This window comes from Dipodomys spectabilis, unplaced genomic scaffold (genome assembly GCF_019054845.1).
Source record: "Dipodomys spectabilis isolate Male_0828 unplaced genomic scaffold, ASM1905484v1 ptg000157l, whole genome shotgun sequence".
Taxonomy (NCBI): Eukaryota; Metazoa; Chordata; class Mammalia; order Rodentia; family Heteromyidae; genus Dipodomys; species Dipodomys spectabilis.
The window spans coordinates 18,849,839-18,877,684 of NW_024870834.1; the positions used below are offsets into that span (position 1 = coordinate 18,849,839).

Genomic DNA, 27,846 nt, shown 5'->3' on the forward strand with positions numbered 1-27,846 from the left:
CTGGCCCACCCCTGTGGTCCTTCTGCAGCAACCCTGCCTCCATCTCTGCCTTCCTCCTCGTCTGCTGTAGTGCTGTAGTTTGGATCTGCAATGTCTCACAAAGGCCTACATGTGAAAGAAAGCTTGGTGTGTTGAGGAAATGGTGGAGCTTTAAGAGTCGGGGTCTAGGGGGAGCTCTGGTTAGTGCTTTGTGCCCTTGAGGGATGATAGGACCCAGGCTCTTCCTCTCTCTTCCTCCTTTAGGTCCTCCTGCCTCCACTTTTTTTTTTTCTTTATCCCTTGCTTTCCTCCTTCTTCCCTCCTTCCCTCCCCCCACCTCCCTCCCAGCCCCTAACCTATCTTTAACTGTCCCTCCAGAACCAGAGCAGCTTTTGCTCTGTCAAAAACACTCCTTGCACCCCCTGCCAGGGTAAGATATAGTACTACAGACCCAAAAGCAATAAGGCTAACCGACCATGGAAACCTTCAGAATTATGAGCCCAAAGATGATATGGTTTCTCTGTCTCTGTCTCTGTTTCTCTCTCAGTGGCACTGGGGGTTGGATTCAGGGCCTTATACTTGCTGGGCAGGTGCTCTACTATTTGAATCATGCCTCCAGCTCAACCTTTCCTCTCCATAAGTTATTTATCTCAGATATTTTTGTTACAGGAATGGAAAGCTGAGTACCACACCTTGAATCTTTATGGCCCTGGTTCTAGCCCAGTCCTCAGCACCCCTTCCCTGAGCTCCCTCACGCTTTTATTGTTCAGCTCCTGGGACCTGAACTCAGGGAAGCTATCTCTGAGCTTCTTTTGCTCAAGACCAGGGGCTCTACCACTTTAGCCACAGCTCTACTTCCAGCTTTTTTGGTAGTTAAATGGAGATAAGAGTCTCACAGACTTTCCTGCCCAGGCTGGCCATCATCCTCAGATCTCAACCTCCTGAGTAGCTAGGATTACAGGCATGCACTACCAGTGCCCAGCTGAATTCATTGATTTTACTGTGACTCTTCCAGGCCCTACTTCCCTGGTGTCCACTCCGGTTACCTCTAGCTCTGTCCTCAACCTCAGCCCCACCTCACCTCAGCTCCACAGCACCACCAGGCCCTGCACTCCCTCTGAGGCTACAGCCTTCTTTCCCCCTCCTGTCTCAGTGATTCCCAGTGGCCTATGGCCTCTCTTCCTGTGACCTCCTCTGTCAGCCTTCTGGGACATGGATCCCACATCCGCGGGGGCATCCCTCTGCCCTCCGGGGTGACATCTGCATGCAGTCTGGCCTCCAGACAGTTTTCTCTTTGCTTGGTCCTCCACACCTCCTAGTTTCCTTCCTTCCTTCCTTTCCTTCCTTCCTTCCTTCCTTCCTCCCCCCCCCTCTCTTTCTTTTCTTTCTTTTTTTATTCTTGTTGGTCACTGGGCTTGAATTCTGGGCCCCTGGGCACTGTCCCTCAGCTTTTCAGTTCAAGTCTAGCGCTCTACCACTTGAGCCACAGTGCCACTTCTGGTTTTCTGGTAGCTAATTGGAGATAAGAATCTCATGGACTTTCCTACCCTGGCTGGCTTTGAACTGCACTCCTCAGATCTCAGACTCCTGAGTAGCTAAGTTTGGGCGTGAGCCACTGGTGCCCAGCTCTAGTTTTCTTTAAAATAGGGGCATTCAAGAGCTGAGGGGGACAGGATGGAGGGACAGAGGCTGGTGGGTCTGAGATGCGCTGGCTAAGAGTAATGGAATGTTCTCTACACCACAGGAGCACTGTGAGCAGATGCTGAATGTCCTGCCACAAAGAAATGACCAATGTCTGAGCTCATGGAAATGCCAATTACGCCAACAGAAATGCCAGGCTGCACCCCATAAATATGGATGATTCTTGGGTATCGGTTAGGTAAAGAGCACTGGGCAGGGTCCTGGCATCCGAGGTGGGGATGTGGCACACGGGTGCTGACCGAATTAGGGGAATGGGCATCAACTAGAAAATCTGCTTCCGGCCCACAGCACAGCAATGTGCGTCATGTCATCCTTTGTGCTGCTAAGCTCTGCCTGTGAATGGGGTAACCACAGCATGGAACTTCTGACACCACTTGTTTCTGTCTCCCCACAGCCTCAGCACCCAGCCAGGACTCAGTTTGTTCCCGTGTCCCTGGACCCACGTACCTCTGTGTCACAGACACACACTCCCTTTGCAAGACCGGTCCATCCCACCATCTCCCCGCTGTCTAAAGCCTGCTTCTGTCTAGGCACTAGTGGCTCATACCTATAATCTTACCTATTCAGGAGGCTGAGATCTGAGGATCATGGCTTGAAGCCAGCCCAGACAGGAAAACCTGTGAGATTCTTATCTCAAGTTAACCATCAGAAAGCTAGAAGTGGAGGTGTGGCTCCAGTGGTAGAGCCCCAGCCTTGAGTGAAAAAGTCAAGTGAGAATACAGTGCCATGGGTTCAAGTCCCAGCATGCATTCTTCTGACCCGTGAACTGGGCAGATTTGGGGTATCAGCAATAATCTGTGTTGACATGGCTGATATAAGGATGGGGAAGACAGGGGACTATGAAGCCCATTCATTCATTCAACAAACACTGAAGAGTCTCACTGTGTGTCCAGCATTGCCACAAGTCCAGGGGGTCCAGTGGGAAGCAGGTGACAAGGTCCCAAGCCTTAGAAGCTCGTGGAGATGACAATCACTGGACAAATGTGTCTATATGTCATAGGATAGCAAGATACAGAGGGAAATGGTAGTTAGAGAAGATGGCCAAGAAAGGGATGTTTGAACAGGAGTAAGGAACCAGGCCCTGTGGATATCTGGGCCAAGAATGTCCCAAATTCAGGAGAGTGCAAATGCAAAGGTCTTGGGGTGGGAGAAAGCTTGATATGTTTCAGGTCTAGTGAGGAGATTGGTGTGGAGAGCTTGTGAGCGGGGCCTTGGGAGCTCTAGTGAGGACTTGGCCTCCAAGTGAGGCTGGAAACTAGAGGTTGTACCACAGAAGCATTGTTGTGAGCTTGTGCTGTGACAGGCTCACTCTGGCTGTCCAGTGGGAGTGGCCGGGGAGCAGGCAGGAAGCTGCCTCAGTTTCCAGAAGAAGTTGACAAGAGGCATGGGCGGAGGTGCTGACAGGTTGTGTGCCCCAGTGTTCACTGCTGCAGCAGCCTTTGGGACATGGGAAGGTCAGGAAGAGGTGGGGACCCTCTCTTTAGTCACATGGATGCTGTTCTATGCCCCTCCAGCCAGGGGGATGGAGTGTGTGCAGCTTCACAGCATACTGGGTAGGTACTCCTCCCTCCTCCTCCCTCCTCCCTCCTCCCTCTTCCTCCTCTGTACCTGCCTCTGCACTCAACCTCAAGTACAGCTCCATCCCATACCTCAGAGAGCCTCTCAGACTCTCCTCTGCTTCCAAGACCATCCTCCTCCCTCCCAGCAGCCCTCTTCCCCTTCCAGGCTACCCTCTCCCCTCCCCAAAGCTCAGATCACCAGGATGGCTATTATGGTCCCTGCTCCTTTTCTCTCCTCCCCTCCCCTCTCCTCTCTCCCCTTCCTCTCCTTTCCTCTTTTATCCTTCCTCCCTCCCTCCCTCCCCTTTCCTTCCTTCCTTCCTTCCTTCCTTCCTTCCTTCCTTCCTTCCTTCCTTCCTTCCTTCCTTCCTTTCTGGTACAAGTTGAAGGCTTGGACTCAGGACCTCTTTCTCTTGCTGGGCGTTTCCTCATTCATGGCTGACACTCTACCATTTAACTCTAAATAACTAAGAGTCTTAAGGATTTGTCTGCCTAGGCTGGCTTTGAATCATGATCCTCAGCTCTCAGCCCCGTGAGTAGCTAGAATTACATGTGTGAGCCACTGACCATAATTTGCTCTTGAGGCAAACAACACAACTGACTAAACTACCATTGGCATCAATGAAATCACTGTGTTGATTTGGCTGTGGCTCATTATCACCCCATCTTGGACCTCTCCCATACACTTCCTTTAGACTAGCTCAAATGCCCTTTCTATCCTACTGTGACTAATAATAGAAAAGACCTCTGGGGAAGGAGCAAGCACAAATTCTGTCTACATGTAAATGGCTGACATGATGAACTGTTCTTCTTACTAGCAGCATGTGTATTTTGATTTTAATTTTATACTACAGATAGAGTTCCAGAAGTAGGGACCCAGGCATCCAACAAAACATGAAAGTGGTTGTCTGTTTTTTAGGCCATGTGTGTGCATGGGGGCACTGGTCCTCATGCCTTTGGGATCAAACTTGTTGGGCAGTTTCTCTTGCACTTGAGTCCTTTTTGCTCTAGTTACTTTTCAGATAGGGTTTGAATAGCCTCAGACTTTGAGCCTTGTATACCTACCTCCTGCACAGCTGAGATCATGGATAGGTACCACTGTGCCTAGCTTGTTGGTTGAAATGAAATTATCCTATTTTTTTTTATCTGCAATCCTTGATCCTCCACACACAGCCCTCAGAGGGCATATGATTGACCTTGTACAAATACTTTGTCAAAGAACATTTTAATGTATTATTTAAAAAGAATAGTAGCCCAGGGCTTGTGGCTCATACCTGTAATCCTAGTTACTCAGGAGGCTGAGATCTAAGGATCACAGTTCAAAGTCAGCCCAGGCAGGAAAGTCTGTGAGACTCTTACCAATTAACCCACCAGAAAACCGGAAGTGGTGCTGTGGCTCAAGTGGTAGAGCACTAGCCTTGAGCTGAAGAGCTGAGGGACAGCCCAGGCCCAGAGTTCAAGCTCCATGACTGACAAAAAAAAGGAAAAAAAAAAAGAATAGTATTTTAAATATTATTAAGAAAGAGAGAGAAGGAAAGAAGGGGAAGAGGAGGAGAAGGATGAAGAAAGAAAGAAAAAAAGAAAGAACTAAAGAAAAAAGAAAGACAAAGAAAAGGAAAGAAAAAAAGAAAGATCATCATTCCTGGTTTAGTTTGCTCATCTATATATTTAGATTACTCATCTACATATTTAAATCACTCATCTACCTATTTTAGGTCAAAAGGATCTACCTTGGATAGATAGCGAGCATCTGCCCTCACTAGGCAGGCAGTGTTTATCCTGTCACCTAGAGCAACCGGTTTATATAGCACGTACTGTCATACCATAGCATGTGTTTCTTGGTACAACTTCTGTACTTTAGAGGTAACCTTTTAAGACTAGACTGAGAAGTTAGTAGGCTAGTTTGGGGCAGAGCGAGGCCTTAGTTTGTGGAGGCGTGCTGCTTTCTAGGAGAAGACCCTTGGTTCTCCCTCCAGATGGAACAAGATGCCAAGAACCAAATCTAAAAGGCAATTTAACCCCTGGTTTCTGTATTTCAGTGTAACTTGGATTTGGGAGAAGAAAGAGGAGCCAGAAGGAGCTGTAGAAAGGACAGGAAGTGGGAAGTGCTTCAGCTTATCTGCCCATCTATCATGTCCTTATTTCAGTTGAGACTGAAAGCACCCGGCAGCCATGTGTTTCAGAACTGAGGTGACACCTCGCCATCATAAAGGTCAGGAGAGTCGATGTGCTGACACAGGCCCTTCGCCCCTTGGCCCACACTGATTCTTGAGTCATTGTGTCTGGATGCCTAGGCTGACAAAACAGGTTGAGGCTGGGAGGGAGGGAGCGGGTACACTTGTCTTGCAGTCTGACCATCAAGGGTTCAGTCCTTGCTCTATGAACACAGAGAGGCTGGGCATCTCTTTGAGCTCTGGATGACAATAGATGCAGTTGCTTCACAAAGTACCTGCGAGTTAGCTAGGTGTGTTGTAAGGCGAGAAGATGGAGAAGCCACCTTTTAAAAGATCGAATCTTGGAGTCTTTATTGGAGCGTTAGCAGTCTGCAGGCAGCCAATTGTCACAAAGGCCTGCAGCCCACAAATATACTTAACACAGTTAGGAAACAGGCTAGAGAAGTAAAATATAATAATACCAACAAACCAATCGTGGGATGTCATGGTGACCGGAGAAAAGCCAGGAGACAGGAGATGGGGAAGAAACATGGAGACACATGGTACAGCATCATAATACAGACACATGTGCTGGTTTGGGCCTAAAAAGGGTCAGGGAAGGTGGCAGGGTCACAGGAAATTCCAAGTCTCAGGCACTGGACTGACAGGTTCAGTAATCTATCAGCCAAGTGCTTGTCTCTGCCTCCAGGGATTCAGGCACATCCATCACCTGGGAGGTGGGAACTTGACCTTCTCCCACCATGAAGACAAGATGCCACATCCTACCATCCACCATGTGGCCAAGATGTCCACTTGGCCCTACTTCAGTTGTTGCTTGAAGGATGAGGGTGGAAAGGACCCACATGGTAGGCAAAGGTTTTATCCTAAAAGGGTATGTGAGAACCAAATCGGTCCTCAACCCTAGGGACATTCATTCATTCATTCATTCACTCACTTGTCTATGAGGAAGCCCAAAGAGATACCAGTTACATCTGAAGGTCAAAGCTCTACATCCAAGCTTCAGCCAGAACAAGCAATGCTTGGCTGCAGCTGGAGAACACACAGGGTTCAGTTTTCTCTCAAGCTGGGAAGTGATTGAACATGCAGCAGAAACTGGGAAATCGGTCTCTGCCATTCTCTATTTTTGCCCCTAGGGGGCAGTGCTAGCCCAGGGTCTCCGGGGCTCTAGTTGTAATCTTGAGACATTTGTCCTCAAGCTTGGTGGTACAGTTCCTACTGGCAGGCAGAAGAGACAGGTTTGATTCTTATTAAGACAAGCCATTTACTCTCTTTTGGGTCAGTTTCTTTATCTGTAAGGTGAGGATAACAATAGTGTCCAAAACAATATTGAGCAGAAAACGTGGTAAGGAATCAACGCCAATCTCTCTGATCTATCCCTTCCCTGCCTGCACAGTTCCCTTCTTCCTCCATATTATATAAATGTCATTTTTCACTCATTTTTTTTTTCTATCAGGAGCCACTCCCAATTCCTAAAGGAAACACAAATTATTTATATTTGAGCACAAAGATAAACACTTGGCATGGGGAAGTGAGAAGGCAGGAAACAGTCCATAGTGAGATTTTGTTGTTGTTGCTGTTATTGTGGGGCTTGAACTCAGGGCCTGGGCACTATCTCTGAGCTCTTTTGCTCAAGGCTAGCACTCTACCACTTTAAGCTAGAATACTACTACCAATTTTCTGGTCGTGAATTGGACATAAGAGTCTCACAGACTTTCCTGCCCAGGCTGGCTTTGAACCCTAATCCTCAGATCTCAGCCTCCTGAGTAGCTAGGATGACAGGAGTGAGCCACTGGTGCACAGTGAGATTTTTTGAAAGAGTAAATCCTCTTCCATCCCCTCCTCCCATCTCTTCTTTCCTCTTCACTTTTTTCCCCTCCTGCGTAAGGATTTTTATTTACAAATACCTGTGAACAACCTGCTCTCTGCAAAGCCCTTGACTAGGCAAGGAGCAAAGAGGAAAGCAGGGTTGTAAAAACACATGGAGAGGAGGGCCCCTCCTTGGCAAGGCGCTCACAGTCCCCAGGTGCTTAGGATGTCCACACAGTGCAACTGACCTGATTGTGAGAACACTATTTCCATTCTGGCTGGTCCACAGCCTCTACTCCAGTGGCCCCCTCCCAATCCTCGTGAGCAATGTAATAGCCAGCCCAAACCTACTGCAGTCTGTTCTGATTGGCTGGTGCTTGGACTGAATTTTGAATATTGGTCCCAAGGGGATGGACTGGTGTATTTGTCAGCTTTGTGTTACTATAACAAAATAACCTGAGACAGGATACTTGTGAAGTAAGTGGGTTCAAATTCAAGATCAGAGGGGCCCCTTGATTTGGGCCTGGGTGAGGGTGGTGGGAACATACGGCAGAGTGGGCAGTCACACCTTGAGCACAGAAAGCAGAAAGTGAGGAGAGACAGTGGGAGTTCTACAATCCCCTTTGAAAACTCAGCCCCCACTTACCTGTGAGCCTTCTACTAGGCCGTGTTCCTAAAGGTCTCAGCACCTCCCAAGAACACCACTCTGGATACAAAGCCTTCCATCACGAACCTCTGGAGGACACCCACCTAAACCAATGTCTAAACCACAGCAGGACTGGCAGGGACAGGGCCAAGCTGGTGGCCAAGCTGCAGCTCTCAGTGGTAGTTTTCAACTAAGAACCCAGGTTCTTTGCAGCAGCAGCAGCAGCAATGTGTCGTATCCAAGTCAGCGGCTTCTGAGGCTGGTGCAGGTCTGGATGAAGGCCTTGTTTCTGACAGATCACAGGTGTCCCAGAACCCTGTCAGGGAGCCCTTGAGAATTCATATCTGAGCCCTACATCCTTGGGAAACCCAGATATGATTCATCACTTTTTGGTTTCACAATGGCAGCTTACTCTGGCTGACTTGAGCAGGAAATGTATACACTGGAAGGATAGCATGTGGCTGAGAGAAAGCAAGGAAGGATGGAGAAAGTGGCTCAGAAAAAGGCAGGAACCAGGACTTCTCTCTCACCGGGAATTCACAGCGGGTGGACAGGGACTCCAATTGCCTTTGAAGTCTTTCTCTTGAAAAGCCAAAGTCCCAGGGAAGAGCCTGATTGGCTGGGCCAAAGGCCTGAGCGCTGTCTCTTAGCTTTTTTTTCCACTCAAGGCTGAAACTATACCACCTGAGCCACAGCCTCATGTCTGGCTTTTTAGTGGTTAATTGGAGTTAAAAGTCTCACAAGGGCTGGGAACGTGGCTCAGTGGTAGAGCGCTTGCCTTGCATGCATGAGGCCCTGGGTTTGATTCCTCAGCACCACATAAGCAAAAAGAAAAAAGCCAGAAGGGGCGTTGTGGCTCAAGTGGTAGAGCGCTAGCCTTGAGCTGAAGAGCTGAGGGACAGCACCCAGGCCCAGAGTTCAGGACCCACGACCGGATCCAAAAAAAAAATTAAAAAAGTCTCAAACTTTCCTGCCTGGGCTGCCTTCAAACAATCCCCAGTTCTCAGCTTCTTGAGTAGCTAGAATTACAGTTGTGAGCCACCAGCACCTAGCTTGAAGGGTGAATACTTTTGAAACATTTAGCAGCCATGTATGAAAATGGCATAAGGAATCTCAATGAGAGCTGTTGATTCATAGAGATTTGTGGGGGTGGGGGAAGACAAAACAATAGAGAAGTTTAGGCTAATTAATATATGTATGTCTGAAATACCATGGTGAAAACCCTTGGTACAAATAATATACAACAACAATAATAATAAATGAAGTGACAGGAAAGCAAAACAGGCTCTGTTGTGGAGGATGGGCACCCATCGGTACCCACCCATCATTGCCAGGTGCAGCTCTTCCCCAGGTTGAAACAATTGAGACTATCTCCTCACCCTGGCCGATATTGTCTGAGTTGGGGCTTATATTCCTTGTTTGATTGTGGGTTTTTTTTTTGTTGTTGTTGTTGTTTTTGGGTCTGGTCGTGGGGCCTGAACTCTGGGCCTGGGCACTGTCCCTCAGCTCTTCAGCTCAAAGCTAGTGCTCTACCACTTGAGCCACAACACCACTTCTGGCTTTTTTCTTTTTGCATATTTTTGGTGCTGAGGAATCAAACCCAGGGCCTCAGGCATGCAAGGCAAGCACTCTACCACTGAGCCACCTTCCCAGCCCCCTCTTGTTTGATTGTTTACTTCTCTGGTTTCTATATTAGGCCGCACTGAATAGAAAACCCAACTTACAGTAGTGTGGCCAAACAGATTCTCTTCCACTATGAAGAAGTAAAGCATGCTGTCTGGAGCTAGTATCTTGGTCACATCTCTGCAGTACCAACACAGACCTAGAATCTCTCCACCTCTTTTGTATACATAGATTGGTCCTGGTCCCAAGATGGCTGCCCCACCTGCAGCATCCTAACCACCTTCTAGGCAGAAAGAAGGAGAAGCAAAAATGGGAAGGGCATGTACCCATGGAGATAGTCTCACCTCTTAAAGAGCTTTCCCATAAGCCCTTCCTAGCAGTTGCTGCTTAAATCTCATTGGTCAGAACTATCACATGGTCATCCCTAGGGGCAAGGCAGCCAGGGCGATCTTCCTCCTCTCTCCCCCCCATCATGGTACATTGCCATTAAAATGAGAGAAACAATGGCTTTGGAAGGTACCCATCAGCCCCTGACATGGCTCCTAACCTTGGTAGCTGGTGGCCTCTGGACTCAATCCTTCAAAATCAATGTATTATTCAGACCATGATCAAGGCTTTATTTTATTTTTCTAGAAGGGGAGTCACACAAATCCTATAACAAGTGCTTTAAAAAAAAAAAAAAAGACTTTTAGGTGGGATCATTTCTGTTCCCTTTCTACCTCCATCTCTTGCTCTTCTTCCCAACACAATTTTTCCATTTGTGATCTCTCCATACTCGCTGCAAAGGTTAAAATCCGCCATTTGCTCCTCATTACTTGCAGTTAGACCTCAGTGTCCCTAGGAGCCTCCTACAGTGCCAGTCCTTCTCCCATCCCCCAGAGAGAAGAATCTGAAATGTTGCTGTGTGTTGATTCATCCACCAGCCCCATCATCACCTGGAATTCTTAGAAGCTTTGAAACCTGTATGTAGAGGGAGGGGGACTGTGAGGTAGAGATTGCCTGACTGTCCCCCAAAGAAGTAGGGCGCTTCATTGTCCCTCACCACAAAGTCACAGTCCCAAACGTGACACGGGCGCCACATGGCTGGAGTTACTAATACACACTGCTGGTAAGTCTGGGTCCAGCAAGCCTTTGTGTGACCTTTGGACTCATGCTGTCCTCCTTTTCTCCCCACCCACGCTTCTCAACCTGAGTGCTGGAAAGCAGCAGCTTTCTGGTAAGCCGGCGCTTTGCTCCTTGCTCAGGGAGTAACCCAGCCTGTAAGATTCAAAGTCTGGGTGATAGATAACAATAACAGGGCTACTTTGTGCCCGTTTCTTGCCCTATGGGAGAGGGGGTCTTTCCCAAAGTAACAAACTGGACAGCCACTGTGCTGTCACCCCCAGACTTATGCAAAAAGAGAGTCCTTTTTATAAGGACCAGCCCCTTCTTTGGCTCCACCCTTTCCCTTGGGGTTAGGAGTCATTAGGATAAAAGAGACACTCTGCTTAGAAACCCCTGGCTTCTTCTAGACTATGCTGGATTCCTCCCCCCACCCCCACCCCCCTTACATCTCCAAACACACCAGGAGGGGTGGGAGGGTGTGGCTGTAGCTCTAGCTCTTTCCAGACACTTCTGCATGCCAAGGAGATGGAGGGCTGACCATCTGGGGGAGGGGGAGGGGGAGAGGGGAGGGGGAGGGGGAGTGGGAGTATGGATGGGACCAACCCTGTAGTCTGGTGTGCCTACCAGCATGAACTAGGAGCCACGGGGTAGGGCCGGAGGGAAGAGTCAGGGAGGGACGAGAGGCAGGCAGGCCACCCTCAGAGTGGTTTCTCTCTCACTACCTGGCACTGATGGAAAATTCTGAGGTGAGGTGTCTAAAGACTAAATTCAAAGCTGGTGTTGCAAAGCTGGAGGAAGTCATCTTTGCCAAGGAAAAGAGAATGTGTTTTCTTCCTGATTTGTAAATTTGATTGATAATGTCTAAATATTTAGATGTATAGTAGGTGGTTTCTGAATTCTTATCCCAGGCTGCCCTGGTCCAGCAATGTGTTTGTTGGTCTTCAGAATATTTTAAAAATGGGACCTGGGCACCAGTGGCTCTCACATGTAATCTTAGCACCTCAGTAGACAGGTCTGAGGACCGAGGTTTGAAGCCAGTCCAAACAGGAAAGTCTAAGAGACCCTTAATCTCCAATGAACCACCGAAATGCCAGACACTGGAGCTGTGACTCAAGTGGTAGAGTGATAGCCTTGAGTTCAAAAATAAAAATAAAAAACTCCAGGGACAATAGCTGGGCCCTGAGTTCAGTATCAGCACACATACACACACATGAACAAATAAAAATGGGGAGACTTGTGGGCTGGAGGATATGGTTCAGTGATAGAGCATTTGCCTAGCATGTAGTAGGCCCTGCGGTCAGTCCCAACACTAGAAAACAAACACAACTGGGATCTTTCATGTGGGGATATTCTGATTTTGCTTTTCCTGAGAACTTGGGAGATATGACAATTATTTCACCTGAATTCCAACTTGGCCCCATGGGACAAGGCAAGCTAGGCACTCAGTGCTTAATTAGGCACCCCTCCACCTTTCTCCATTGACTTCTGTGAGAACCATGGATTTGCAGTACCCTCCTGAGCACATAAACCTTTGCACATGAGTCCAGTGGCCTGGGAAAGCCATTCCTTTCATGGGTAGGAACATAACAAAGTTCAAGTCTCTATTTATGGCTACCTCTCAGATTTCCTTGTGTGGAGAAATGTCAGCTCTGGCCCCTACCCCAGCTTTGGCCCTTTGCTGCTTCCAGCACAGAGACTGTTGATCAGAAAGGAGAAGTGGAACTGGCCTGGGGGTCATTAGAAAGTGGAGAATGAAAGGGGAAGAGAAGTCCTTGCTGAGAGACGGGAACCTTACACGTGAGCGCTGTGATTCTAGTTGGCCCCTGGGTGTCATTCAGAAGATGGCAGTAGAGGTCATGTGCCCTTGGTGGGGGTTTCTGGGGGGAAATCACAGTGCTACAGCAGGGGTGGGGAGAAAAATCCCTGACTGGAAGGAAGCCTGCTCATGAAAGACCAGGCCCTGGCAGGGTGGGCTGCTAAGAAAGTTGGACTCAAAGCCTTAAGATTGAAAGAGAGAGCTGGCGCCAGTGGCTCACATCTGTAATTCTAGTTCCTCATTAGTCTGAGATTTGAGGATCACAGTTCAAAGCCGTGAAAGGCAGGAAAGTCCATTGAGACTTTTATCTCCAATCAACCCCCAGAAAACCGAAAGTGAAGTTGCAGCTCAAATAGTAAAGTGCTAACCTTAAAAAAGCACAGGGACAGTGCCCAGGCCCTGGGTTCAAGATCTAGGACCAACACACACACACACACACACACACACACACACAAAGACTGAAAGGGAGAGGGACGCTTGAGACATAGCTTATTGGCAGAGCACTAGCCCAGCTGATACATGGCCCCTGGGTTCCATCCCAGCAATAAGCACCCACCAAAAAAAAAGACTGTGAAAGAAGAATGAATTTTATTTAACACATGCAACATGTGAAGTGCTTTGGCTCTGCAAGGTAACAGAGGGTGGAAAGAGCAAGGCAGAGCATTAGCTCCCCAAACCCAGCCCCTATAGGGAACAAGAGGTTCCTCTCTACCACACACCCCAGTCCCAAGTCCAAGTAGAGTCTGTCCTGGAATTGGGCCCCTGCTGGCCATTTTGTTGGGAAAGCTGTGGTTAGGATTCCCAATTCTGTGTGGGAAGGAAAGCAAGCTCTCAGGGAAGGTGTGCGGCCCTCTCTCCCCAGTTCTGAATGACGGGGTTCAGCCCAGGGCCCACACCCTGCCAGAGCTCAGGCAGTGGCCTGGCAGATGAGAGCCACAGCATTTCTGTGTGTGTACAGGGACTCCTCATATTGGCCACAGGATGTAGGTGCCCACCGATTCCTTATTCAGGTGGAGGAGACATGGGTGGAAGGTCAGAGGGGAAGTCTGGCCTTAAGTGGGTGCAGCTGTTGGCTGGTGATCTGGGACATCCAGACAGGGAAATGGCTGGCTTCTCCTTTCCTGTCATCCTACAGGGCTGCCTGGCACCATGATCCCTGCTATTTGGTCCACAGGTGACTCAAGAGAGGCAGAGTATGTGGGTGGTCCCACTGTGGCTCAGCACAGTGTGGGTAAGGCAGGCAGGTGCTCAGGCATGCAGACCAGGAACTTTTAAGGAGCAGGTGGGCATAAGGGCAGGGTGTCAGCCTCTGGAAGAACCAAAGAGGACTCGGGATCACCTGATCCAGGATGGCAGCCTGGAGGGCTTCAGGGAGCCAAGCAAAGTCATGTGCTTAATATCACCTCTCTCTAAGGGAGATAGAGGCTTCGGGAAGGCACCCTGACTGTGAAGTCCTGCCTTTTGTGTCCATTGAATCTCCAGGCTGCAGCACAGGGAGAGCATCCTGGGGAACGGCTATGTGGACAGAGCAGCTGGCAGAATACATCTGTGTCTCTGGATGACATCTTACACCGGACCTTCATCCTAAGTGGTGAAAGAGCAGCTCATGATCTAGAAAGGGCAGGACAATGAATGAGGAATGGAACGTTGTGGTGCGTGGATCTGGGGAGGAAAATCAAGCTGTTTAGGAGAAACATTGAAGTTGCTTTAAAAATGGCCCCGCCTTCTACATAGAACCAACCTTGGGAAAGCCGTTATTAGTGGTCTCCAGGGGATTGGAAGCCAAGGACAAAGGGAAGGAAGGGAGGTCTCCAGCCCCACAGAATGTAGAGTTTCTAGAATGTAGCTGGGGTAAGAGGTTTCAGAAGCTGTCTGACCAGCCTGAATTCTTTTAAAATATTTATTTAGAAAAATATCCCCTCTATGCCCTCCTCCCTCAGTGTCCCTCAATGCCCCCCTGGGACACTGAGCTTCATGTTCGTCTGGATTGGGCATCCATCCACAGGGGGTCCAGCTACCCAGGGCCAGCACTACTCTGCTGGCCACTCTGGCCACTACAGTCCTTGTGTGCAGTCCTTGCCCAGGACTTTGCCATCAAGTGTCTTGATGGACAGCGGGCTGAGCCAGATGGGGGCAGCCTGGCCACAGTCTGCGTGTCCCTCTTGGGTCCTGCAAGAAGAGCAGGTTCCCTCTACTGAAGCTCAGGGCTGGAAGCGCGGGGAGCTGACGTGCGGCTGGTGGAAGGCATGAGCGCTGTACACCACCTCTGGGGGCGAGGGGGTGCTGGCCAACACGGAGCACAGGGGCTCATGGCTGCTCAGCACTGACGTGAAGTATTTCATCTCCTCTGTGAGCTGCTTGATCTCCTTGCGCAGAGCGGCGTTCTGTTTCTCTAGGTCTTCACTTTCCTGTGAGGGAACGGTCAACATTAGTGATCAAAGCCAGGGAAGATGGCACTGTGGGTGAGTGGGGCAGGGAAGGGTATAGGAGAAGCCAGATTCATGCACCTGTGTGCACATGTGCATGTATGGCCATGCATGTGTGTGAGTACAACTGTCTCAGTATGTGTATGCATGGAGATTGGGCTGAGCCATATGAAACACTGTTTTCACCAAAACTTTGCTGTTTTGACCAATAAAAAATTTTTCAGACCGGTGATGGCAACTCACACTTATAATCCTAGGAGACTGAGATCTAAGGATTTTGGTTCAAAGCCATCTGAAGCAGTAAAGTCCATGGGACTCCTATCTCCAATTAACCATCAAAAAGTTGAAAGTGGATTTGCCCTAAAAAAAAAATGCTCAGGGACAGTGCTTAGGCCCTGAGTTTAAGCCCAGGCCCTAAGTTCAAACCCCAGGACCTGTTGCATGCACATGCTCGCGCACGCGCGCGCTCGTGCACACACACACACACACACACACACACACACACACACACACACACACAGAGCAATTTCTCAACCAGTCCTGGTTCATTTTCTATTGCTATACCAACATACCTGAGGCAGGTCCTTTATAGAGAATAGAAGTTTATCTAGCTCACTCTTTAGGAGGTTCAAGAATATGGAACCACTCTCTGTTTGGCTGAGGGCTGGCTACATAGTGTTTCACACATGCAGGGTAGAAATATGGAGGCATAGGTAGGTGAATACAGAAGAGACGTATGTAAGGAGGGAAATGCTCATCTCTATAATAACCCACTTTCCTCGTAACCAGTCTCTGGACAGTGAGAAAGGCATTAGTCCCTCTTAAGGACCTAATCATCTTTTGAAGGCCCCACCACCTCACCATGCTGTGACACTGGGGACCAAAACTCCATATGAGTTTTTGTGGGGACAAACAATAGGAAATCTCACCAAGGTGAGGTACATGCCTGTAATCCTAGTTGCTGAAGATATAGAAATAGGAGTTCAAGGCCAGCCTAAGGAAAAAGCGTGAAGCTGAAAAATAACCAAAGCAAGAAAGGACTGGGGACAGGGCTCAAGAAGCAGAGCATTTCATGAGGGTCTGAGTTCAAATCCCAGTAGCAGGAAAAGAAAAGCCCCACCAAGGTATATGAATCAATGTGCTGTTTTGTGGGAATGTGTGCAGACAAGTCTGCAAGTGTGCCTATGTGTTGAGAGTGGCAAGCATATGCCAACAGAAAGTGACCAGCAGGTGTTCACATTGATTCCTACAAATAGTTCATGGCTGGTTGGCCACCATCTCCTAGATTCTTGCACAGTTAGGGGCCTCATGGATATGACAGGATCAAAGACAGCCAAAGGGCTCTATCCACCCCTCTCTGCCCTGCCAACAGTGAATTTCACAGCACAATAGTCTTCCCTTATTCTCCAGAAAATTCTAAAACTTTCCAAAATCTTGAGTAGTAGCCAATACATGCTAGACCAAGTTATGTTATAAATTATACATAATTACGAATAAAAGAGCAATTTTAACAATACCCTGGAATGAAGATTATTTAAATGCCATGATTGTTTATATCTGGAACTTTCCATTTAATATTTTCAGATTGCAAACCGACTGCAAGTAGTAAAACCATGGAAAGTCAAGCCTTGCCTAAGGGGGCAATGATCGTGAACTTTCAGTGTACTTAAAGCCTGTGTAGACACATAGAAGCCATTTTCCCTGCTCTAACTGGGTCATCATACACTTGCTAGCCAGGGAAGATCAGAGTCAGGCATCATCTAGACACCAGAGATTATACTCTGGAAATGAGCCCAATTCAAAAAGTCCAAAGCTGTTGTTTTTGTTGTTGTTGTTGCTCTCCTCTTCCTCTTCCTCCTCCTCCTCCTCCTCCTCCTCCTCCTCCTTGTTCTTCTAGGTCATGGGGTTCAAGCGGCAGGGCCTGGGTGCTGTCCCTGAGCTTTTGTTCTCAAGGCTAGTGCTCTACCACTTTGTGCCACAGAGCCACTTGTAGTTTTCTCCTGGTTAATTGGAGATAAGAATCTCATGGACTTTAATGCCCAGACTAGCTTTGAACCACGATCCTCAGATCTCAGCCTCTTGGGGAGCTATGATTACAGGCCTGAGCTACGGGTGCCCAGCTGAGTCCAAAGAATTTCTGACATGATTTTAATGTTCACATTCCTAAGGCAACCAGACAGAGCAACATTGCTAAGCATTGAGTACCTACCACTGGAGAGGAGATGACCTTGAAAATACAAATACATTACATTTCAGTTTTAAAACCAATCTGGTTATTTAACTGGCAGAGCAGGTCTGACTTTTCTAGTTCTACTTGGTTTCGGTTAGCATGTACCATCATCAAAATAATTTGAGGGGTTTAAAAAAAATTCAGTTTACCATCCTTCTCAAAATCTAGAGCTTAGAACATGTTGGGTTTGGGTTTGGCAAGGGGCAGTCTGGGAATCTGAATTTTTAACAGGTATCCTAGGTCTAATAACCAGGAAAGTTGAGAACCTCTGAGTAAATGTGATAAATTTGTTTTGATTATTTGAGCAGTTATTAACTGGCTGATAACATCAGTGTTGGCATGAAGAAGTGACTCAAAAATAGACTGGGCAGTTAGCAGATAGAAGATCATTTGACATTTAAGTTTGCCCTAAAAAATCCACTGGGGAAGCCAGCCCCAGTGGCTCACACATATAATCCTAGGTACTCAGGAGGCTGAGATCTGAGGACTGAGGTTCAAAGCCAGCCCAGGCAGAAACATCATGGAGATAAGAATCGCATGGAGTTGTGGCTCAAAGTGGTGGAATGCTAGCCTTGAGCAAAAAAGCTCAGGGACAGTGACCAGGCCTTGAGTTCAACCCCCACAACTGGGGGCTGTGGGGGGGGGGGGTGAAGAAAAAATCCTTCAGGGAAGTGAAGGTAGAGTACAAATGGTAGAAAATCAGCCTTGAGCAAAAAAGCTAAACAAGAGTGCAAAGCCCTGAGTTCAAGTCTCAATTTCCCAATACCAACAGAGACACAGACACACAGACACAGATACACACACACACACACACACACACACACACACATTATATTTCATTGCCAGGCACTGGTGATCTTAGCTAGTCAGGAAGCTGAGATCTGAGGATTGTAGTTCAAAGCCAGCCTGGGCATAAAAGTCCATGAGAAAAGCCAGAGTGGAGGTATGAGCCAGGTGGTTCACACCTGTAATCCTAGCTACTCAGGAGGCTGAGCTCTGAGGCTCATGGTCTGAGTCAAGCAGAAAAGGTCAGATAAGTTGATGTTAGGGAAATGAACCCTAAGATACATATTCAAATGTTTTTTTTCTTTCATGCGATTGTTTCTAACACATTTATAAGATGATTTCTTTGTTGCTTTGTATATCCCTCCCCCACGGTATAACCCCTGCTTTCACTATATTTGATGTAGGTATAATTTGTGGAGGGGAAGGGGAAAAACAAACCGTTAAAACAGGGATACAGGTGGACCCATTGCAACAATGAGATGTACAAGTCCTTATGTTGAAAACGAACTTTACAACTTTGGTGGGGGGTGGGGAGAAGGATTGGGTGCGGGGTAAGGGGGAGGATGGGAAGGGATGGGAAGGGGAAACAAAGGAGGAGGCTACAAAGCTTGATAAGAAATGTACTCATTATCTTGCCCATGTAATTGTAACCCCTCTGTTTGGTATTTTCACAATAAAAAAAAAAACAAAAAAACAAAATCTATCCAGGGCAGAAAAGTCCAGGTGACTCTTATCTCCAATTAACCACCAGGAAACTGGAAGTAGAGCTGTGGCCCTTTGAACAAAGGGAAGGGATCGCCCTGGCCCTGATTTCAAGCCTCAATACAAACACTCTCCCCAATCCATCAGCTAGATGGGATTTGTCAGCGACACTGCCAATCATGTGATCTCCCAGTTTGGGGGGGGGGGGGGGAGGACTTTTTTTTTAAGTGATGGAGGAGCTGGCAGCTGTGGCTTGGCCATCAAGGCAGCTACGTTCAGCCTCAGCCTGACATTTCCTGAACACAGCTCTGAGCTCTCAAATGTGCCTAGATGAGTAGAGCAAAGGAAACCCTCCTCTCTAGGACAAGGTAGGATGTGCCAGAAGCCATGCTGGTGGAGTCAGAGCCCTGTGGCCAGCATCTTATCTTACTAACCATTGTGTTGTTTCCTGGCATATCCCAGAGGGAGGGCACCCTCTCACCCACGCTTCTTTACTGAAAGGTAAGCCCGAGCAGCAAGATGAGACTGGGGTGTTGGTAAGACGGGAACTGGGGGCTGGGAGTCCTGGCGGCCCGTTTTCCTCTCCTCTCCCTCACCCCCTTTGAGAGTTTCCACTGGTGACACATTTACTGTAAGTTCCGGGCTCTGAAGAGCCTGGGCAAACCCCAGGGCTGTGGGGAGGGGCAGGTGGGCCGGCTCTGACCTTCTCCCCGCCTCGGGCAGGCTCAGCTTTCGTGAAGTGGCAGCAGGGGGCCTTCGTCCCCAGCCGTGTCTGTCTGGCTCTCTAGCTTTCCTCCTCGCCTCCCTCTGCCTGCACTCCCAGAGCCTTAGACAGTGTGCATAACTACCGCCGTTACTGCCACCACCTCTACCGCCGTCGCCGCCTCTGCCCAGAAAATTAGCAACAAGACAAGGCCTAGAAAAGCCAGGCTGCTTCCTGCCAGGGCCCCAGGGCCCTGCCTGCCAGCCTAGGTGCGTTGCAGCTAGCTTGATGCCCACTAGAAAAATGCCCTGTCTTCTTCCCCTAAGGGGAAGGGGCTGATCTGGGCCTCCTCCCTGGCCTTTTTCACTCTACTCTCTGACCCTCCTGGGACTCATGGATCCTCCTCCATCCACCTCCCCACTGCTGGGATTACAACTGTGAATCACCAAGGCCAGCCTTTGGAACTCTTTAAGGTCTATCAGATTCCTCACAATTTCCTTCCTTCCTCCCTCCCTCCCTTCTTTCTTTCTTTCTTTCCTTCTTGCTTTCTTTCTTGCTTTCTTTTTTCTTTCTCTCTCTCTCTCTCTCTCTCTCTCTTTCTTTTTTTCTTTCTGTAGTGGGGCTTGAACTCTGGGCCTGGATGCTGTCCCTCAGCTCTTCAGCTCAAGGCGAGCACTCTACCGCTTGAACCACAGCGCCACTTCTGGTTTTCTGGTGGTTTATTGGAGATAAGCATCTCACAGACTTTCCTGCCTGGGCTGACAGATCACAGCCTCCTGAGTAGCTAGGATTAGAGGCGTGAGCCACCAGTGCCTGGCCCTCACAATAATTTCTAAGATGGACTCCAGAGCCAACTGCTGTCATTGTCCCCACTCTAGGCAAGCACTCTCCCGCTAAGCTGCATTCCCAGCCTATCCCCACTCTAAAGAGGACAACTGAAACCCCAGGACAAACCTAAACCCCACTCCACTCCCTAGTGACCACAAGCTGGTAGCAGCAGTGCTCAGGACAATTCCTGTTTCCTCAGATGTTCAGATACTTTGGGTGATGGATCCAAAGACTGCTAGCCAGGTAGGTCAGAGCAAGCCAGGGCTCCGGCCTACACTGCTCACTGCTTCATCGAGGGCCCGGACATGTGCATGGGCAAAGGTGCCCAGAAAGCACAAACAACTGTTCAGTCTTCTGTGGTGTCCAAGAGAAAGCCAGGTTTTAGTTCTGCTGATCATTGACATGACATAACACAACCCAACACTATACTACAACCATACACCACCACCTAGCACAACCACACAACAGAATGCAAACCACCCTTCTACTCACTGCCTCCTCCAGCTCCGAGCTGGGCCTCCTGTCCTGTGGCTCTAAATTGGGCTGGCTTGGGGCCAGACTTCCCCTAGTGCAGAGCAGGCCCTGGACCTAGACCACAATGGGCTTTCTTAGTGGACACTAGGGCTGAAGGCCCTGGATCCTAGTTCTGGTGATCCTCTGTGACTGGCGACTCCTTCAAACAGAACTGGACAAGGCCAGTGGCTCCCAACTTCAGTCCACTTGGGGAGGATTAGCAATACCAATGCTGGGTGCTGATGGACTAGGTGTGGGAGAGGTCCCTTAGGAGCCAAGGGCACAATGTTCCAATCAAATATTTTAGGTTACAAACAGGCTACCAGGGTAGATTAGCAAACTAGAGCCTCTATCCCCAACCCCATCTTTTAGAAAGAAATCTGTGTATGTGTTGTATGAGAAACATGAGTAGAAGCCTTCTTTTTCTTTTCTTTTTTAATTTTAATTTTTTTTGTCAGTCCTGGGGCTTGAAACCAGGGCCTGGGCACTGTCCTTGAGCTTCTTCTACTCAAGTCTAGCACTCTACCACTTGGCCATAGTGCCACTTCTGGCTTTTTCTGTGTATGTGGTACTGAGGAATGGAACCGAGGGCTTCCTGCATGCTAGGCAAGCACTCTACCACTAAGCCACATTCCTAGCCTCTTTTATTTTTTAAATAGGTTTCTGTGACCGGAAGGGAGGGTTTGACTCATGGGGCTTGCATTGTGTTTTGTGGCTCATGTTGGTAATCCCAGTTACTCCAAGGGATGACGATCAGGAGGATCACAATTCATGGCTAGCCCTAGCCAAAAATGACTAAAAACTCCCTATTTCAACAAATAAGATAGCTGTGCTGGTTCCTGGAGTAATCTCAGCTATTAGAAGCATAGGAGGGTCAAAGCTTGAGACCCATTTAAAAAAAATAATGAAAGCAAAAAGTTCTGTGGGCATGGCTCAAATGATAGAATGCCAGCCTGGCAAGCACAAGGCCTTGATTTCAAACCCTAGTACTGAAGTAGGGCGGGGGTGGGTGGGGTAGGGAGTAGTAGTTTAGTCTTAGATTAACAACAATAATGAATGTTTATTGAAGATCACCATGTGCCAATCCTATTTTATGACTATCATCATATTTAAGTTTTGCAACACCTCATGAGGTAGGTAATTACCTTCTTTTTTTAGAAAATGGGAAACTGAGGAACAGAGAAAGCAAGTGTCTGTTCAAGATCACACAGCTTTTGTAAGCTACAGCCACCAGTAGGGGCACTGAGGCTGAGGGGTCTGGCTTCAGTTTGCAGCTCAGCTGCCTTTGAAGTCAGTTGGAACCTGGTGAAGTGTGATTCTCGTCCCCAGTCTGAGCAGAGCTGCTTAGAGGTCCAGTTTCCTCGCCCCTTTCCCTTCCTCATGCAAATTCAAATGCTAATGTTTACAATTCACCCTCACCTGGCAGGAGGCAGGGAGGGACCATGTCATCAGATGCCAATCCTGTCACCTAGCTGAAGGTTGGGGATGGCTAAGGAGGAGCTTCGTGGGGTCCTGGGGACATTTTGGGAAATCCCCTATTGGAGGGGCTGAAGAGGGGGTCCCTTAAGAGCTCTTGAAGGTTTGGAAATCCCCTGACAGTTCCCTTACAACCCCATACCACCAGCAGGCTGGGAGGAAGACCAGTGACAGGCTGGCGGTTCCTAGCTGGGTTCTGGCCCAAGGCTGAGTAGGGACTCTTCATAAATTAAGAGCTGGACTTGGTCCTCTCGCTGCCAGCCTGGGACTCAAGCCTGCCTTTCTCCGTGAATTCACTAATCACAGATTCCAAAAGGGTGAAAAGAGTCACTGTATGAGTCCTTCTCCACAGAACCAGAATGGGCAATCATTTATGGGTCAGGTGACCCTTTAGCTTCGGCCCACACTAGGGAAGCGAGGGGGACTCAAAATTTATCCCTGCCACTCAGCTATGTCCAGCTCCATGGGGGGCCTCACACCAGAGTGGAGCTCACCATTCCCAGAGCACACTGCTTCCCACATGGGAAGAATCAACAACCCCCCCTCCCCCGGCCCCGCCCTGCCATCTTACTCTGGGGAGAAGAGGAATTACCACACCCATCTGAGTCTGGCCAAATCTTCACGCTGCAGGTCTAAGGATGTCTGTGCCTTTGTCATCAGCAGATGCTCAGTCATACCAGCCAGCCCCCCTGGGGCCCTGTCATGGTGTTAGAAGCTGTTTTTGGGCTGGTAGGACTAAGATTTCATTGACACAAAATCTGGAAAACACTACAGGATGGCTCACTCCATCCCTACCTCCATCTCCCTAGCTGTCCTCTAGAGAGACTGGGGAAAGATCCATCCAATCCTCAGGCTCCTTTGCAGACAGGTGTGCCCATGTGACAGAATTCTGACCAATGAGAATGTAAGTAGAAGTATGGTGGGGAGAGAAAGGCAAAGCTTCTTTTTCCCACTAAAAAGGCAAAGTCTCTTCTCAAGGACAAAGGCCACCCTCCCTCAACACAGATTGTCACTCTGTCCATGCCTGTTCAGCAGCTATATTTCTGTGTGTGTGTGTGGGGGGGGGGGTGGCTGGCTGTGTGGCTGTGTATGTGTGGCTCTGTGTATGTGTATGTGTGTGTGTGTGTGTGTGTGTGTGTGTGTGTGTGTGTGTGTACACGTGCACGCACATGCATGCCACACACTGCTTGTGGGGCTTGAACACGGAGGCTTTTTAAATTTTTTAAATTATCTTTTACAAAGGACACGCCACGCAAGAAAGCAATGTATGAACACACTGCATCTTGATTAACGTCATGCTTTCCATATTCTCACCCACCCCTGCCCACCCTCCCTTCCTTCACTCTTCTTAGTTTTCTAGGCTATACCTTGGGTTCCTGAAGCTGAAAGCGATGTACAGGGATGGCTGGGAAGACAGCAGGAGCTTATTCTTCCTGCCTTCTGCCTGCCCTCTCCACTGCTGAACGTGGTAGGTGAGAAAAAGAAATTGTGACTTGCTGATGCCTCTGCTTGTCTGTTCCTTGACCCAAAGCTTAACTTAGGAAGGTTCCCTTTGGCAAACACAATTTTGAAAAGCAAACAGACATACAATGAACAACTACCATGACAGCAAAGGTCTGAAGGGTCTGCTTTATTCTAAGCCATTGGTGGGACAGAACACTGGAATATTACACCCACAAAATTGCCCCAAACTCATCTAACACACATTTCCCTGCATGTGCCTGCCCGGCTTTGGATGTCACTGTTCCTGATTCCTACACAGACTATATACCCACAGTTACCCAGGGAGTTTTTATAATCTTCACTCCCTCCTTCCAAAAAGCTCCCAAAGCTCCCATTTAGGTATTCTAGGGTGGGGTGTAGGCATCTAAAAATACTTCCCAGGTAAGCCTGGTATTCAGACAAGTTGAGACTCATGGTTATAGCAGATTTCTTTAAAAAATAATATCATAAAAGCTGAGCACCGGTGGCTCATGCTTGTAATCCTAGCTACTAAGGAGTCTTAGAGTTTGAGGACTGCCATTCAAGGCCAGCAGAAAAGTCTATGAGATTCCAACTACCCAGCAAAAAGCTCAGCTGGAAGTGTGGCTTGAGTGGTAGAGTGCCAACAATGAATAAGAAAGCTAAATGAGTGTGAGGCTCTAAATTCAAGCCCAGGTATCATCAGTATATGTAATGATATAAATAGATAATTGTTCAAGTTTATTAACCTTACTCATGTATTTCACATTTTATTTTAATAAGTATGCTTGTTTTATCATAGATAACATGAAATTGGAGTATAAAGAATTGGGAGAACATTTCTGAGTTAAAGCATCCACTGAGTTCGGTAGTACACACCTGTAATCCCAGCACTTGAAAATCAGAAGCAAGAGGCCAGCTAGAACTACATAGCAAGACTGTCTCAAAAAGAAGTTTTTTTTCTAAAAAGAAATGTCCATCTAGGTACTTTAGTATTACATTTGTAAAAACAATATTCAATAGTTCAGCACTATACATTCTTATGATGGAAAAGGCACAGATAGGGGATTTGTATAGATCTTATTAATGAAAACGTGATTAGATTAGTTCCACTTTGGATCACTGAGTTAGGAAGCCTCAGCTTCCTACATGCCTTTGTCTTCAGTGCTTGGCACAAGGTAGATGTTCCAGCAAATCATGTTGCCTGACTATCATTGTAGAACCTGTAGTTTGCTGAAATCTGACAAGTTCTTGTGAAAAAGGAATCTTCTAGACAGAGACCTGGGGTGGGGGGTACTTCGGGTGATATTTGACTTACACTCAGTCACTTTAATAGTTTCTACTTCAGCAGAAGTTAGTAACTAACCTAGGATAGTTACAAAGGAGTCTTCAGGTCTTCGGGGGAAGGCTCAGCCGTGCAGCTGGAGTAGCAGAATAACAGCACTTTCGAAACTGTATGGAATTTTCCTAGCCCAGATTTGCCTTGCCCATGTAGAGCATATGAAAACTTGAGTGGTCCTGCTGAAAAGCTGATCAGTAAAACAGCTGGTGTTCTTAACATTTTCATAAACCACCAGAAAGAAGGGCATGCATGTTTGGGTATGAGAGCTACACTAGACATCTGTCTAGACATCTGTACAGAAAAAGGCTGGCCTTGCTGCCTTTTCTGAACAAATCAGTGGCAGATTTTCTACCTTAAATTTTGTGTGTGTATGCTGAGCTTGGGGCCTGGGTGCTGTTTCTGAAAAGATTTGCTCTATCATTTGAGTTATAGCCCCACTTTCAGCATTTTCATGGTTAATCGGTCATAAGTGTCTCATGGACTTCCCTGCCTGGGCTGGCTTTGAGCCACAATCCTCATGTCTCAGTCTTCTGGGTAGGTGGGATTACAGGTGTAAGCCACTGATGCCCAACTCTCCCACCTTAAATCTTTAGTCTCATCTTTCTTCCCCGATGCAGAAGAGAAAATTGAACATTGCTTTGGTCTTACATTTGCTCTTGCTCTCTTATTTAAACTCTTACGCAGTCCAGTGAGGTTTCATTTTTGTAATCAGAAGTTAGGTTCAGAAAAAAAGATGCCCTAGCCAGGATCAGCCCCCATTCCCATTCCAGCTCCACGCAGCACAATTGCTTTACTGCTGACACCTCCTTTGGCCCAGTCCGCAGCCCACCAGGTGTCTTTCTGGTGTCTCACTCTGGCTTTGGTTTTGAGGTGAAATCTTTCCTAATTACTGTACTGGCACCACACCTGCTAGTCCCTTCCAACCCTATATTCAGTCATTTCTTCTACGTTCTTATCCTCTGTACTATTAGCATGCTTATCTATTTCTCTGTCTTCTAGATTTCCAGCCTGAATGTAAGAACCATGAAATGAAGGACCCAGCGCACTTTGCCATGTTATATTCTCAGCAATGAGAACCATCTGTACTTGCCCACAGGTGGCTAATAAAAGCTTATTGAATGGAGGACAGTGACCAGAGGGGTGCTATTGATCAAGATAGATTGTAGAAAGTCCTTTGTGCAACTACTTAAATAAAATTTAAGAAAGCTTATTGAAACCGGGCATCAGTGGCTCATTTCTGTAATCCTAGCTACTCAGGAGGACGAGATCTGAGGATCACAGTTCAAAGCCAGCCCAATTAGGAAAGTCCTTGAGACTCTTATCTCCAATAAACTACTCAGAAAAAGCTGGAAGTGGTGACTCAAGTGGCAGAACATTAGCTTTGAGCACAGAGAGGCTCAGGGACAGAGCCTAGCCCCTGAGTTCAAGCCCCAGGATTGCAAAACAAAACAAAACAAAACAAAAAAGTAGCTTATTGAGCAGATGAATCATTTCTGTTGACCAGAGTGAGCTCCAGTACTGATCACAGGCTCTGCTTTGAGAATATTCAATAGCTTCCCAAAGCCTCACTGAATAGTGAGGCAGGATCTTGTTTGCCAAGTGCCTAGAAAAGATGTTAGCTACAGGGTCCTTAGTGGCTGGAAGCTGCCTTTAGGCTCAAGGAATTTTCAGTCTCAGTTTGGCTCTAACTTGATATCATTTCCCTTGGGTTTTCCTAAGTGATAAGTCACCTTCCTAAGTCTGCAGTGACTAGAGGTTTCCTGGGACTGTCCCCAGTTCACACCTGTCACCCTGCTGTGATATTTATCAGTGTCTGTTTTTACTCTCAAAATGTATCCATTTTGAGCTGGGATGTAGCTAAGTGACCAAGTGCTTGCCTAGCAAGTGCAATGACCTGGGTTTGATCTCCAGTACCAAAATAAATCAACAACAAATATACACACACACACACACACACACACACACACACACACACATATATATAAATAATTTTTTAAACTCAAACAAAAAAGTATCTACCTGAAGGATAAATAATAAGGACTATAAACTTGCTCCCCAAATTCTAGATCAATGACATCCTTCCTAATGTCTTTGTTTTCCTCCAGAGGTCTTTATATATCTATATCTCCATTTTCTTCTTTAAAAAAAAAATTTAAAACACAGGTAGACACCAGTGGTTCATGCCTGTAATCCTAGCTACTCAGAGGGAGGCTGAGATCTGAGGATTTTGGTTCAAAGCCAGCCCAGGCAGACAAATTCAAGATACTCTTATTGCCAATTAACCAGCATAAAGCCAGAAGTGATAAGAGTACTATCCTTAAGCAAAAAAAGCTTCAGGATAGTGCCCAGGCCCTGAGTTAAAACCCCAGAACTGGCACACACACACAAACACAGAATATAACTCCACTAAAGATACTTCTAAAATTTAAAAACACCTATGAGCATGACACTGGTGGTTCACACCTGTAATCCTAGCTACTCAGGAGGCTGAGATTTGGGAATCAAGGCTTGAGCAGACAAATCTGGGAGACAGTTATCTTCAATTAACCAGCAAAAAACCTGAAATAGAGGTGAGGTGTGGCTCAAGTATTACAGTGCTAGCAAAAGAACCCCACAAAAGGCCTTGAGTTCAACCCCTTGCACCAGTACAAACAACAACAACAACAACAACAAAAACCCCATCCACCATCCTAGTACTCTAAAACACCTCTTTTCAAAATGTGCACATACTGTCATCTTGTCCTTTTAAAAAAGTATGCATACTTATTTTTACAAAAATCTCAATCATAGTAATACACAATTTGCATCTTGCTTTCTTTGTAACTCTCAACTACATCATTATTTTATTTTTAACAGCTGCATTGTTACTTTGGCTTGTTTTACTTTTACTGAAAAGGCAATGACAGCGGGGTTACAGTTATATGAGGAAGGTAATGAGTACATTTGTTTTTAAACATTGTTACCCATCCCT

The 27,846-nt window shown here is 47.4% G+C and overlaps 1 protein-coding gene across 1 annotated transcript in view; it reads right to left on the minus strand.

Annotated features, from left to right (window-relative positions):
* Window positions 1-12,979: 12,979 nt before the first annotated feature.
* Batf (basic leucine zipper ATF-like transcription factor) overlaps window positions 12,980-27,846 on the minus strand; it is a 29,156-nt gene continuing 14,289 nt past the window's right edge. Inside the window, exon 3 of the mRNA XM_042692647.1 lies at window positions 12,980-14,816. Coding sequence (XP_042548581.1) covers window positions 14,610-14,816 — 207 coding nt within the window. The 3' untranslated portion in view covers window positions 12,980-14,609. The remainder of the gene's footprint in view (window positions 14,817-27,846) is intronic.